At 39.0% G+C, this 14,829-nt stretch overlaps 1 protein-coding gene across 1 annotated transcript; it reads right to left on the bottom strand.

Annotated features, from left to right (window-relative positions):
• Positions 1-365: 365 nt before the first annotated feature.
• On the bottom strand, positions 366-9,872 carry C1H3orf85 (chromosome 1 C3orf85 homolog). Its single transcript, XM_051608476.1, has 4 exons — positions 9,824-9,872; positions 2,502-2,650; positions 2,223-2,308; positions 366-405 (listed from the first exon to the last, which is right to left on the bottom strand). Exons 1-4 carry the CDS (start codon positions 9,870-9,872, stop codon positions 366-368), a joined length of 324 nt encoding a protein of 107 aa, XP_051464436.1.
• Between the last annotated feature and the right edge of the window lie 4,957 nt (positions 9,873-14,829).

The raw sequence follows: 14,829 nt of genomic DNA, 5'->3' as shown, positions 1-14,829 counted from the left end.
AAAATGTGGGTTTCAGTCACAGAATCAGGAATGTACATTTAAAAACAGATGTTTAATCAAAAAAATGTTTTATCTGAAAACACAGGGGGTTTTAAACCTAATTTGTTAAAAGTTAATGGTTGCCTTGTCTTCAACTTCTTACTCAATTTACTATGACTTACACCTTACTTCTACTTATGAATATAAAATATGCAGTATTGAGAAAAATAGTGTGTTAATTTTGGTTTTAGACAGTGGGATGAGATAGTATCATCATATCAACTGCGTAATGGCAAATACACAACATGCCATATACTAATGTAGTGCGGTATGAAATGTAGGATTTAATAGCTCATCCTTGTCTGTTGCTGGAGGTGAGTCCCATGTTACTGTTGTAGCATGTCCATGTAAGATCTGATGTTGTCGCTAGAAAAGATGAAACAAATGGCTTTTAGAAAAAATGTGCAAAATTAATTTAAAGATCCTTTTGGCAGCCCCAGTCTTCAGTTTTCTAGCTTTTGCAAATGTTTTCTTCTGGAAGTACAGCCCCAGAACCAGATTCCTGCATATACTGTATAGTTTTGCTTTTCTTGGCCATCGCTGAAATATCATTAATCACAAACAATAAGGTTGAAAATCATTGGTTTACCTTATCCATAATGGGTTTTGTAACATCTATCTTGGTGTCATTGCTACTATGTGCCTTCATAAAAACTCCGGATCTTAATTTTGATCATATTAGCATTGGAAAGTTTATCTCAGTCTGGAACTTAACCAGCCTTGCTTTTAAATCAGAAACATGCTTCAGTGGAAGTGCCTATAAATGTGTTTCTGTAAACTGACTTTAATCCTGTCATATAACTATCATAAGAATTATCATTCTGGAGGCATAACTCATCTTGCAGTATGCCTGGCAGCTGTCAGGATCACAGCCTTCAGACACATGTATTGGACAACTAATAATTAGATGCAGTTAGGCATTTTCTATCTAAATAATTTTTCTATTGGAAAAGACAGGATGTTTTCTTTTCTAGAAAACTGAGCAAAGTGTCTCCAGGTAACTTCAGATTTGCCAGAAGGCAAAGTGACTGATGCTAGCCAAGAAAGCTGTTGTACCTATGAGTATTAAAAATGGTGGGAGAATATCCTGCTGCTATGTTTCAGTTGCCCAAAGGCACCAGCTGAAAGCTTGGCAGTAGGGCAGGGAAATAATGACTTTTACGTATTCTCTTTTACTTTCCTTCTGCACAGAGTGAGTGAAACTGGCATCACCTTTTAGGTGGAACAGTTCTAGAAAGCTCAATCTGAGACTCTTCAAATCAAATCCAAATTTCAAAATGAAACTTCATGCTCACTTTCAAAAAGAAAGCTACTTTTAAGTCAACGAAATTGAAAGCATCTTCAATTAAAAATATATTATGAGAAGTCTACTAATTTTCCTATTGATGGTTACAGTCAGACTGATCAGATTGCTGTCTTAGTAACTATTTTAAGCACTGAAACTTGAAGTTTAGTTCTACCCACTTGTGTCTGTTTCAGAGAACTGGAGTATCTTCTTTGAAAAGTGTTCCACAGCAATAATGTGTGGATTCTGCATTGTGCTTGTCAAACTGAATAATTTAGCAATTGTTCCGTAAACAAATTGTTCCGTAAACTTGACAAAATTATGTCCCAGAAATGTGTACATTTCAGCAAAGTCCTAAACAGTTTTTCTATGAAAATTTGAGACACTTCATTTCATATACTTGTGTGCTGATCTATAAACACAAGTTTTACCAACTGCTATGTCTCATTCTCTGTTTTGTTCTTCTGAGGTTTTATTCCACACTAAATACAGTTTTATTACTGAAAAACATGGGGGATTTATCATTTATTTGTCTCCTCAGAAATTGCTTTCTGTCTGCTTTTTAAATCAACTATGTAGGATAGGTTGCTGCAGTTTAGCTACTTTTAGAAAGACGTATATTCTTTAAGCTTTTAATTAATTATTCCAAAACATAATTAAAATAAAAACAACTTACCACAATAAAATTATCACATTTAAATAACAATAAAACTTGGAAAGTAAAACCAAATCCTATTTATTCTTTTCAAAATGTCTCTTATAATCAGGTTTGTTAATGTTTCCAGCTATGCCACTAAGACCCAGCTGCCAGCACCATTTTGTTGGTTAATTTTACATACTTCGTTAGAGCCATGCATTCTGAGTCTATGAAATGCTCTGCTGAGAAACCCTATCATACCTGGCAACTGAAGGCTCAAAGGCAAAAGAACCCAAGTCCATATAGTATTGTGCTGTGTCTCTCAAAGCTGTCCATGATTCACCAACCTGAAAGATGAAAACAGAAAATTCTGATGGCTGATACTGAAGAGATACAGCATGTAACTACTGAGCAACCTTGCCTGCGTTGATAAATCAGACAGGTTTCCTGCCTTGCCCCAAAGGATAACTGTTCTGTGTTAATCTCATACTTGTATTTTCTTTCTTTCAATAGTTGCTGCAAGATAGTGGAAGAAAATACCTGTTTAGCCAAAGTGTATCTCCATGCATTCTGACTGCTGCTTGGGTCCCAGTAGGTCTGAGAATATGGTATCTGTCGCTTAAGTCGTAAAAATTGATTTGCTGACTCTTCTGCCAGCAAAGGTGCTCCAAGGACACCTGAAATGGAAGCTGAGAAAAAAAAAAGAAAGTAATATCAGAAAAATATTTTGGAATGTGCACTTCAAAAAAACTTATTTATACCCAAGGAGCATGTCTTCAGACCCATAGTTGATTTAACTGAAATCAAAGATGGTCCTACTTTAGATCTTCAGAATTATTTTACATTTTTTTAAGCCTGACATTAATAAAACATCTGCAATAGAACATAATTTTGCTGTCATATCCAAAGTAAATAAAGTTACAATCAAATTAAGGCATTAATTTATTTTTAATAGAAGATTTTGTGACCAGAAAAGCCCTAAGACTGGAACTGCACCAGGTGTGTTGAGAAGCCTAAAGTGTTTTGGTCTATTTAGAAGACCCTAAACCAATCTATGAATTTAACTGTACTTTCTAAACTTCCTGGTTTAGATGTAGTATTTGTCTTCATCAGTAGGAATTATATGCATGGAAATTATGAGCAGAAGATATGGCATTTCTAATCTTGTTATCTCATTGCTTTAGTCAGGCTAGTCATCCTAAATACAGGAGTACATCTTATAGATCTTGAAATACACTATTCTGCCCACAAAAAAATGAGCTGAATACCTCACTACCTTCATATGAAACACCTTGGTACAGGAAAGTATTTTCTTTTTAGTCTCCCGTGTTTGAGACATAAATTCATTTGGGCCTTAACTGATCAGAAGTGACATGCCAGTCCAATTCATACAATTTTTAACCACTGATGAAGTTTAAACTTGGATACATTAACCCAGCTGAGGTCTCTGTCTGTAAACAACTGTCTTTCAATTTAGTGAGGAGGATTTAAATGGACACCTGAGGGTGACCTGAACACACTTGGTACAGATGGGCCAAAAACTTGAAGCCTTGTCTTTTGTGTCGTACAATGGGAGATCAGCAGGGCTGTCACCTCACTGACAGCCTTACAGTGCCCTATTTTGGAATTTCTAGGGGGAAAATCTATCTGAGAATGACCAGTGTTTGCTTTTTTTGTGCAATGCTCAGCTCAGTCCAGTTCAATTGCTATTATTGCTGGTTTTGCTGATCATCCACACTATTGTTGCTCTTTAGTTTTTTTAATAAAGTACTCCCTGAATGCATGTAGGTAGCAGATATGTGAGCTAGAGTATTTGCTGTTCCCTTTCAGTTTGTTTCTTTTCAAAGTAAGAAAATGTTCGAAAAGAAGGTGAGAAAATGCTTGATTATACAGTAACAAACAGAAAAAAAAACCTAAACAAAAAAAAACTAAACAAAGAAAAAGGGAAGGTAGTTGTCACTTTTTTGCTCTTAACAAAGACACAAAATAGCACTTCATAAAATTGACTTGGCAGGCAATGACAGCCCCAGTGGATCCTTCCTACTTCAGTTTCTTCCAAGCTACTATAATAATAAATTGGAGCAGAAATTTTGGGGTAGGGAGTTTTCAAGGAATACCTTTTGAAATATGTTAACATTTTAAAATATAACTTCAGTGGAAAAACCTAAGTTCAGACATTTGGTGTGAACATTCTTGCTGTGTGAACTGTTCTATCCCTTAGGGAACTGAGAAACAACTATTTCTGTACTTTATAAAACAAGTAAGATTTTGGCTCAAGGAGAAAAAAAAATAAATTCTTGCATTTGTCTATTAAGCTGCCACACTTCCCTTCCAGAGCCTCACAAGATAAAACTAAGCTTGTGCCAAATTTCATTATTTTTCTGGTGATTTACAATTATCTGGTTGAAAATCTATGAGCTGATAACGTCTCTTCAGTGATATATTATTAGTAGTATTAGTATATCTTTCTAAGCTCATTATTACAGTGTTGAAGTGAGATAAATGAACTGGGATCAGAAATTGGCCCACTAAGAGTTTTGCTTAAATATGTATATATATATATAGTTAGTAAGGACCATTTAACATTAAATTTTATAACTGCTATGTGGCCTTTCAGCTTTATGCTAGACAAAAGGACAAGTAAGCAGCTCTGCTTTTTGTATTTCTTTTCCCTGCTGACAGCATCTTCAAAAAATGAGCTTGTTATTCTGCTGGTGGGACAGTGAGGTGTAGTCTTTGCTACTGTGGTGCAGAGTGCTGCCTCTTAAGGGTATTAACTTTTGATTTTTAATACAAAGTCTGTTCTGCCTGGCCCTGTGTCCAATGAGGAATACCATTCCTAACCACGCTGAATATTCACTTTAAAGCACACTTGCCTGCTCTGAGGGGAGGCAGGGGTGTCAGCTCTTGGCTGCTTTTGCTTCTGTTGACACCCAGTCTTTGCTCTTTTCTAGGTGCTACCTCAAATCCTTCCACCTCTCATCTGGGACACTTGGGAGCCATCTCTGCAGGACTTGTCCCTAGCTCCTGATCATTTCAAAAAGGCATAAGTACCATAAGAAAATCAAGTAAGTGTCTTTATATTCAAGCTAATCCTCCAGGCTTAACAAATTTCTCTCTTCATCTGACTGTAAGGATCATTATATGTCTCTGAAGGGGGCAAACTTCATTTACATCCAGAAGAACTCTTGTGAGACCATTACTAGTGAAACCAGAAATAGTCCTGTTGGTCTTTCACTAGGACTGCACAGACATGCAGGATTGCACATTTGCTTGTGGTCTGGCAGAGATCACAGAAAGCAAGGTCTGAAAGCTCTAATGCAGATCTGGAGGCATCAGACCAGATGTCTCCATCTGAGTAGCTCCTCTAAATACAGTATATAGTCTTCAGCGTTGAGACAACGTCTTGTCTCAATGTAAGTTTCTCAGACTGGGTGCAATTTTTCCCCACCTTTTGGATGGCTTAATAAAAGATTGTGTAAGAGTTTGTGGCTCAGGTGGGTGCTTCATAAACACAGACTATTCCTGAAGGACTACAGCTCTCCATCTTGCAGAAGACTAACACAAAAACCAGAACAGAGTTTTGGAGCACCTGGCTGTGAGACTAGAGGGAGTTTGGAGCAGGTGGGTAATGTTAATAAATGGCTCACAGCGCATAAAACTGAGCTGAAAAAAAAGGAATAATTCTAAACTGTAATAAAAGAAAGTTAACTCACTGTGAAGAGCAGTCAGACATTGTATGCTAATGGTTTTATTCAATATTATTTTCCTGCTTTTATCTTAGGTAAATATGTTATTTGAAAAGCACATTTAGGAATTAATGGCCCAAAGGGAAAACAGGAGGAATGAATGCAGGGGCTGTATCAGCTGTTACCAGTTACAGTGTTTCCTTTCACCATCTCCTGAAAATTCACTCATTGTTCTTATGTAAAAAACAAATTCTGGAAAAATTGGTTGTTCTTCAAAAGCAGATGCTTAGCTCATGTAATTATTGCCTTCAGAGGGTAGATTTGCCTGTCCTATACATCTAAACAGATTGTCCAGAGAGAAAAGGATTAGTAGACATTATTGCTATGGTGTCTTTTGAGCATCCTGTTTTGGAGCTGTCCAAATTGGCATAAGACTAAACTTGAGAGAGGGAAGATGGTGATTAAACCTTGTCATCTTTGTCAAAATAGCCAATGTGCACTTAATCCAGCATTGACAAGAAAAAAAAAAAAAAAAACATAACTTATGAAAAAGGCATATCAAATAGCTTTTAGCATGTCAAGATAATAATAAGAAAGTATTACAGTATAATAAGCAAATTGCACTTAAAATGTTAAATCAACCTGCATCAGTTGTATATTATTCTGCATTAAAATACTAGACTCAAACAGACAGTTAACTCTATTGTGCAAGGATAGATTTCTAAAAAGCAAGATGGATGCAACTATGAAATCTTCCCAGGAAGGCATCACTCTGTGTCAGCTGAGTGTGCAATGACTGAATTCATCACACAATCAAAAATGTGAGTATGGGATTAAAAGCTGACAACTTTGCCTGCTTAGGCACCCATTTAATCTCTGTGCTTTTTCTGTTTGAAAAGCTGAGCAGTACAAGCCATTGTGTGCTAAGTGGTCTTTAGGGAGGGAGCAGCCAAGCATCTGTTTGCATGTCTAATGGTAGAGTTAAATGATAAGACAAAACTTCAAACTTTCTTTAGTCTAGAATATGCTTCTCATACACAAACAAGAAGCCTTTTTTACCTAGATCAGCAATATTGTGTAAGTGGTTGGGTGTGGGAGCAAAATTCAGCCCTGGTGTGCATCTACCACAGGGAAAAGTGGTTTATATTTGATTTGCTGTGACATTTACAAAAAAAAAATACAACTACTTAGCAAAATTTCAGTCACTGTCTGTGCACGTTGTCATATAAACTGGAGGTATTTGTTTCTCTCCCTAGTTTCTGAAGACTATTGCAAGTTTCCAGCAACCTGAAAACCTATTCCTGAAGTTACTCGTATCAATGGAATTTAAATGTCAAAAGTTGGCAATTTTCTTTTAGTCTATTAACTGTTCTTATTATCAGCTTTGGTGATTGGTCAAAATGTGAGCTCAAAGGGGTGTAAGGCTGCTGGTCATAAGTACTTTGGGACAGAGCTTGGACAGAGGCTAAACTGGCACAGAGCTAAACTTCAACCTTGGAGAGTTTAGCCTTGCTGAGGTGGCTGGTGCTGACGTGTTGGAACTTGGAAAAAGTAAATCAAATACTGCAACTGAGGTGTGTTTTTTAAGGTTAGAAATGAGCCAGAATGGACCCTCCTCATGCTTCAGCTATGTAACTTTCTAAGTTTCTAAAGATTCACAAAGCCAGACCCCAGGACTCAGCCTGAGGATTCAGAATACCACAGTACAACAGAATAAGTGCTAAAGAAAAAGCAGAGAGGCGCAGGGTTTCTCTAGGTTATGTGGCACTCCTTGGAAATCAAGATGTGGTTATCTGTGGAATGCTTTGCTGCTTTGTGTGCATGGGTGCATGGATTGTGGCAGAGAGAGACTTTTGGATTCTGCAGGCCACCTCTCCACCATGTGTCACATTTTCTCAGTTGAAAAGTACAATTACATGAAAGTCAAACACCTGCATGTTGCTTTTTAAAATTCAGAAGAAATGTGTATGCACAACAGCTGTGTGTCCCAAAGTGCTTGAATTGTATCAAGCCTTAAAATTAAATCAGTTAGATTTGCTAATACCCGTTGACAGCAAAACTTAAAGTAATTGACTATTAAGTGCTTCAACACTAATCATATCACCTAGTCTTTGAAATCTTGGTCTCAACTGCTTTTTTTTTTAAATCTTGAAGTACAGTAGCCTCTATTTTGCAGCACAGGACACAAGGTCTCTGGTTCAAGCAATGAGAGCTCAGTCATTAGCAATCATTCAAAATACAGCATGAGCCTCATTCCCTCATCAGCAAGGTAGACAAGTTACAGCCAGTTAATGCAAAATTAGCTATTGAATATGTTGCTGGTGTGATGCCAGGGGTCAGGAAAGCTGTCAGGTGTGGGTAAATAGCAAGAAAATTTGGCAAAAATCCTAGATAACCCAAGGGAATAAACTACTATCCCTGCAGTTACGTATTGAAAAAAGCATTGGTCCATTTGTACTGCTCAGAGGGTGCTGGCGAAATTTCCTTCCTAAATCCATATGTGGCCATCATTGTAACCTTGAGTTAATGGGCAAGACATTCCAAGAAGATATCTGAGAGACTTCAATAATGATCCCAGTGCCAGGACACCACATTCTTGTACCCCATCTCTTGCTGCTGCACAGGTTCAGCAACCAGCCCAGACAGCCCATTCCTAGAGCTGTGAAGATGTTTTCTATGGGGAGTGATTTATAGCAGCTGAGTTGAAGGTATGATGAAGAATCAAGCTCTCATTAGTGAGTCTTACAGCCTCTGTTTTAATTCAGATCACCTTGGTCGTTGCTGACAGGATTCACAATTAACAAAAAAACTGCACTATTTGTGATCGATGAAACTTTAAAGAGCTTGTTAAATATGTTTTTTGAAGACATGAACCTGGGAAAGAAAATAAACAAGGCTGTTGGTAAGGACAGAGAAATAAGGGAGATAAAAGCAAAGATAAATCTTCCAAAAAGAGGGGCAGGCTGGGCTCCCAGCTTGGCTTCAGGTGACACTATTTGTGTCATGGTGGCCTTCAGTGGAAAGGAGGTGAGGTTTAGAAAGACAGACCAAGTACCCAGGAATGGTCCAATACCAGGTGCACAGCATATCAGGAAGTGCAAATACTGGGAAAGGAAGGTTTCTAGGTGAGCTCTAAGTTGCAGAAGAGGGAAAAAGACTCTTTCCATCTCTTTCCCTCTTTGCAGAGCCTCACTGCAGCCAAAAATTAGGGTCATATGAAAAGAGAATTTGGCCCATAAGAGAGAGTACACCTGACTGTGGTCCAGATTCACGAAACACCTTCTTTTATTAATTAATTATTAAGCATTAATTCTGTCTACCTCATTTTGCTTTAGCTCTTCACATCATGTATTTAGTGACTATGTGTCAGAGCACTCTCTTCTAAGAAGTGCCTTTAATGCACGCATATGGATGGAGCAGCTTCCCATTACGTGGGCAATCACCTGAAAAGACAACAGTCACTGCCTGCCTGTTTTATTCTAACTTAGTGAGGAATAAATCTCACAGCACGTACATCACTGATCATTGACTGTATCAGTCCATGCTGCTTTGGGAAGATCTTTCTTTCAGCTTTGCTGCAGCCCTGACCCACCCATTTTCACTCTGGTCCAAGTTTTACAGGGTGAGTCTTGATTTTAGGTGCCTTGGCTGCAGCCTGGTGTGACAGTTCAATGACCAAATAGCCTGAGAGCTTTAAAAACATCAGTCTCCTTAAGCAATTCAAATCAGACATCCCAGAAATCCCTTGCGAATTATAATTTTAGGTCCTTATAAATCCATGTGAAATTGCTTCTTACAAACAATAAAATGTCAAGAACACAAAGTTTAGGGAAGATTCCAGAAAAACAGCATCAAACTCTTCAATTTTAACAGCTCAGGAAATCATCCTGTAAGAATCCTTTCCAGTCAGGAATGCATCCTTGGTCCTCATACCTGAGGGGCTGAGCACTAAAAGGTTCAAAAGTAGTCACAAGGAGCAGTATCAAGACTGTATTTCACAGAATTTGCTATGCAATCTTGTGCTCGCCCACTCTCCCATATGTCCCTGCTGCAGTAATTTTCAGTTAATTCTCTTCCATAAGTGCTGTTCCAGTGGTAACAGGGGATTTTTTGCCAGCTGATGATTTAACAAGCGAGAATAAAATGACATGAGACAGTGTGCCAGGCACTTACCTGTAAACAGCAGAGCAGACACCAAAATCTGAAACATATTCAGAGACATGGCAAATTATCCGGAAAGTATTTCCTTTGGAAAGCAGAGTCAGTCATACAGTTTTATACTTGGTTATCTTTAGACTTATAAATCATTTATCAGATACCTGTAAATTGTTGGTGCAGGCAGAGGGCAGGGTGCAGTGCTTTGTTCAGATTTGTCCTATATCCTTCTGTTTGTACACTTTGAACTCTGCAAGCTGAGCCTCTAATGAGTCATAATGGCTCATTATTGTGTGGCTACATTAACTTCTTCCTAAGCTTTATTACACAAAATAGCACATCGGGCTTGTTCCGGTCATGCTGAACAGGCAAGTATCTGTGAGTCAGTCTTCTGCATGATTGTTTTCCCCTCATTGTGGTGATGGGCATGTGCCATTTATAGCCTGTTGTGGATATCGATGGTGGGAGATGGTGCTTGAATCCACCTGCTCTGAGAGCACCACCCGAGTATGCAGCATATTTTAGCTTGGGTTGAGGAAAATAAACTGACCAAGAAAGCGCTAGGATGGGGAAGGAGAGAGGGAGCTGGATTCCTGTCCTGAACCGGGCACAGGTCACTGGGTCTCTTGTGTACTTCTGCTGGTGCCGGGACTCCATAGTGTGTGACATTGAGTTCGTGCTGTCTCACCTTTCCCACATCTCCAGTTCATGTTGCCTTTCGACACACAGCTCGCTGTCAGTAACAGTTGTCTTACTGCAGACCAGTTTATCTTCTAAAACTCACGTATGGTGATGACAACGGCCTACGGGGAAGCTGACCTTTATCACAAGTTGTGGTGAGTTCATCTGCAGTTCATCAGCACAGGAACGCGTGTACTCAAAGGCTGTTACGTCAGGGAGTTGGACCTTGCTGATGTGACAGGTCAGGCACCAGACTCCACGCAGATGAACAGTAGTACTTTATTCCTACGTTCACGGGGAGAATCATCCACTCTAGACAGTGGATGGAGCAAAGGTTTGTTGGGAAGTAAAAAACCATTTAGTTATGTAATTACAGAGTCTTACAGGTTTTGTCATGACACATTGATGGGCAGGAGGGGAGAATATTGAACAGCAGGTCCAACAGTAGAACCCTTAACCTTGCAGTAGGTTGCTTCACAACTTTAGTATTATTATTTTAGCATTATTCTAAAAAAAAATCAAACAACAACAATCAACCTCACCTAGCAAATCATGCATAGAGTCAGGTTTTCTGCACTCTGCTGCCTTGTTAACAGCAAATATTAATTGCCCAAAATTGAGATCAGCTTTCCCCATCTCTGAGCTACTGAATTAAATGTTAGCTGTCAGCATTTTTGTGAGCTAGCATGAATGGTGTAAGGAGTGAGGCATTTGCCAATGAGTGACACAGATGGCTGTGACAGAAAAGCTCTCAAGAACTGTAGATACCCTAGAACTAAGTTCTGGGAAAACACACAAGTTATCCTTTTCTCCCAAACTTTTCTGGGCCGTTTTCTCCAGCCTCCTCCATACTTATCTCTTACATGGACCTGCCTTTCTATTGCAGTTTCCCTTCCACAGACTTTTCAACCCATTTCCTAGTACAAGGTATGGAAGAACACGTTGGCATGTAATTTTATATTTATTGCAGTTATCTTTTCTTTGATGTGCAGTCTACTCATAAAGTTCTGGAGATATGGTCTAGACCAAAAAATATTATAGTAGCCAGCAAGACTTCCCTGCTGCCTCATAGCAGATCACAGGGAGCCATGCTGGACTGGCAATGCACATCCAAGACACCTACTCCTCCTATCTCATATTAGGGAGCAAGAGAATGAGATGATAAAGTTTTTCTCAGGAACAGGAGTTGAAAGAATGATAAAACAGTTACAGGCTACAGATCCCAGGAGACTGAGTATCCCAAGTCCAGGTTTACAGTACTTAAGAACTCATCCTTAGTCTTGCAATTTCCAAATGAAACCTGTTATGTGCTAGAGTATGACTTGTCTGCATTCTTTACTGTTGAAGCCTTGACTCTGTTACAGGGAAAGTCCTCACTGAGAGGCACAGAAAATCATCTGCTGGGGCCATGAAACGTGATGGGGATGTTGCAATGCCTGTTGTCTTCCCTCTGTTGCGTGCTCTTCAATTTCACATAAAATTATGCTATGCCTATAAACCCCAACTTCTTTAGATTGCAGAATTTATAAGTCTCTTATAAGGACAGTGGCTTCCCAGTGTGATTTCCCTTTGCTCCTCTCACATGCATCCTGATTCCCATCCTCACACAGGTGTGCAGCTGTCAGATTCATTCCCTCCCTCCCTCCTACCCCAGTCCTGCTATTGCCCAGCCTCACCTCTGCTCAGAATAGCCAGTGTTCTTCCTGGAGCCCCATAATGTATATTTAATCTGGGGGCTGTGTATGCCCAGCTGGCTCACATACAAAAACTTTCAGGAGACAGATGTGTTCTTAGCTGTTCTTTGAGGGCAATATGTAGGCAATCTGGATATCACTAAAAACCCATGAAAAGCATGAATGTGTTCATTCAATGTAGAATTTTAGCTGTTAATCGCTAACAGATATACAGTCTGCAGTTTTGGGGAAGATTTATTACTTGGCCCAATGGCTCAAATTTTCATATGGAGGAATGAATCATCTTATCATTTTCATATGATGCCCTCCTCCTCTTGTCAAATCTTTGTTCCTTACTTTAAAGAATGGAAAGCTTATTCAAAGGAGTTGTCATCAGAATACTCAGTGCAAGTTAAACTTGCCCACACACATCCTTATCTCATTTGTAGAAGTAGCTGAGATTTTTGCTGAAATGCTTCAAAAAAATTTCAGCCTCAGGCAGACACCTCACTTTTTTAATTTATTTTTTTTTAAGTAAAATTAAAAATCAGACCAAATTATGAAAGTAAAAGTGGGATTATATGAAGGGACATTTCACGGAATCTTCAGTGGTACCAGCCTTATCAATAAGGTATAAAGCAGGTTTCATATAGCAGAGCTCTAAGTTAGGAAAAGATCAGAATGTTCTTTCTTTTACATTTCATAATCTTAGACAGCAATTCACCATTTCAGGGGAAAGATCTATGTTCTTCCCTAACTAGCATCAATTTATTTTTTTTCTTTCAGTAAAAAGAATAAACATCCAAAATTGCAGGTGATTATAGCTGAAACAGTTTTAGGAAGAAAAGGAAGAAAAGAGATTTTGCTCATCTTAAAATCATCCTGGGGAAGATGATAACCACTGGCTATACAGTGAGGTCTCTCTCTCCTTGAATAATTTTCAGATGGATTTTTCACTAGTGAAGTAGTTATAAAATGACTAATTTGTAAAATATCTGCAAGACAGAAAACCTGAAAATCCTTAAGATTGCTTATTGCTTCAAGTTCATTGAAATCAGCTAACATATAAGTTATTGGGAAGGAGCAAACAGGTAGGAAATCATATACATAGCCTGGGTTAGGGAACAAAAAGGAAGATAAAGTTGAAAAATCTGAGCTGGAAAATCCACATTCTTTTTCTTCCTTGGCACCTGCTTCACACTTGTGTGTGGGTCTCGCAGCAGGAAGCTTAATTCTTTTGGTCCTATTTTGCTAAGTATAATGCTAATCTTTCAAACTTTGTAAACCACTATGTAACTGTTGAAAAATGTGATATTCTTCTGGTGTATTCAATATCAAATTCCTCATTTGTTTTAGCTTGTCTAGCATTTGCCTGTTCTGTTTGTTAATCTCTAAGACATGTTTGATTTAAGTGCATGTGCCTGCACTAGTGCTGAACTTTAAAGTATCTGAAAATGCCTGTTGTATTGCTGTGTTATCTTTTTGGAGTAGAGATGAGACAAGTGCAAGGTAATATTTAAGGGAACATTGAATATAAATGCAGTATGTGAAAAACCTCTCAAAGCAGAGAGGTTGTACATGGGGGGACAATATATATAAGGACTCAAAACAACTTATGTATTAGCAGCATAAAGAGTGCAGGGGCTTCTTTTGCCTTGTCCTGTTGTTACGATTGATATTCTCCACCTAATTTTGTCTCGTTAAACTGAGCAATGAGGCAGTGCAAAGGCAGACTTGAGCCACCTAAGTCAAGCAGCCCTCTTCCAGCAGCTATACCATAAGAGCACAGCATAAGACTTGTCATACTGGATTAAACTGGAAGCCTGCCATCCCATTCTTGACTCCGGTCAGCAGCACAGGTCTAGGGAGGGGGCTGAGAAAACAGCAACTATTGCTGTACCTTCTGTACAACCAGCACGTTGCGGCTGAGGACAAGGCAGTAGCTTAGCATTTAGTGTTTCTTCATAGATTCTCATTACCATAGTTTTGTAACTGATTTTAAAATCCATAGCTGAACTAGGTGCTGTTTTGGACCCCACACCAGACAATCATTTGGACAAAACTACTTCTGTTACTTTTGTCTCATGGGGAAAGCCTGGCTACATAATTCTGTGGGTTGTTTTCTGGCTGGTGGAAAGGCAGGAAGGCTAAAGTTGGGACTGTTTGCAGTGCTGACACTGCTGCAGCTCAATAGAAAAGACTATCCTTGGCAGGAACTTTAGTAAAGTACTGGATGATTTTCTGCATTCTGTGTCAGCCACTGATTCCAGTTACTGTTTGCCTATATCCTGCCCAGCTGCCTCCAAGTAGTGCAAATCTTGGAAGATACCTGCCATCAGCCTGCCACTGAGGGTGTGTATCCATGCGTGACCTCAGGGCAGCACTGGCTCCAGCTGCTGCAGGCGGTGCAGGAGGGGATGACTCTCCAAAGTCACCTGCAATGCCCTAGGATGGTTAAGTGCATTCTGTTGACTAGCCTGCTGGTTTAACATTTTCCTCCTTATAGGAATTTATTATCCCCTGCTTTTCCAAGGCGATGGTGTAAAGGCAATTTGTATAAATCTTTATGCAGCAGAACTGAGCTAAGACCTACAGGGAGCTCTAATGTGAGTATGTTAACAGGTCTTTTATTGGCTATTACTTAAAATGCCTAGTGTGTTTTGAGGTAGG

The sequence above is a fragment of the Apus apus genome, chromosome 1 (assembly GCF_020740795.1).
Source record: "Apus apus isolate bApuApu2 chromosome 1, bApuApu2.pri.cur, whole genome shotgun sequence".
NCBI lineage: Eukaryota > Metazoa > Chordata > Aves > Apodiformes > Apodidae > Apus > Apus apus.
Note: the sequence above shows the minus strand (reverse complement) of the source record. Positions and strands in the feature narration are given on the sequence as shown.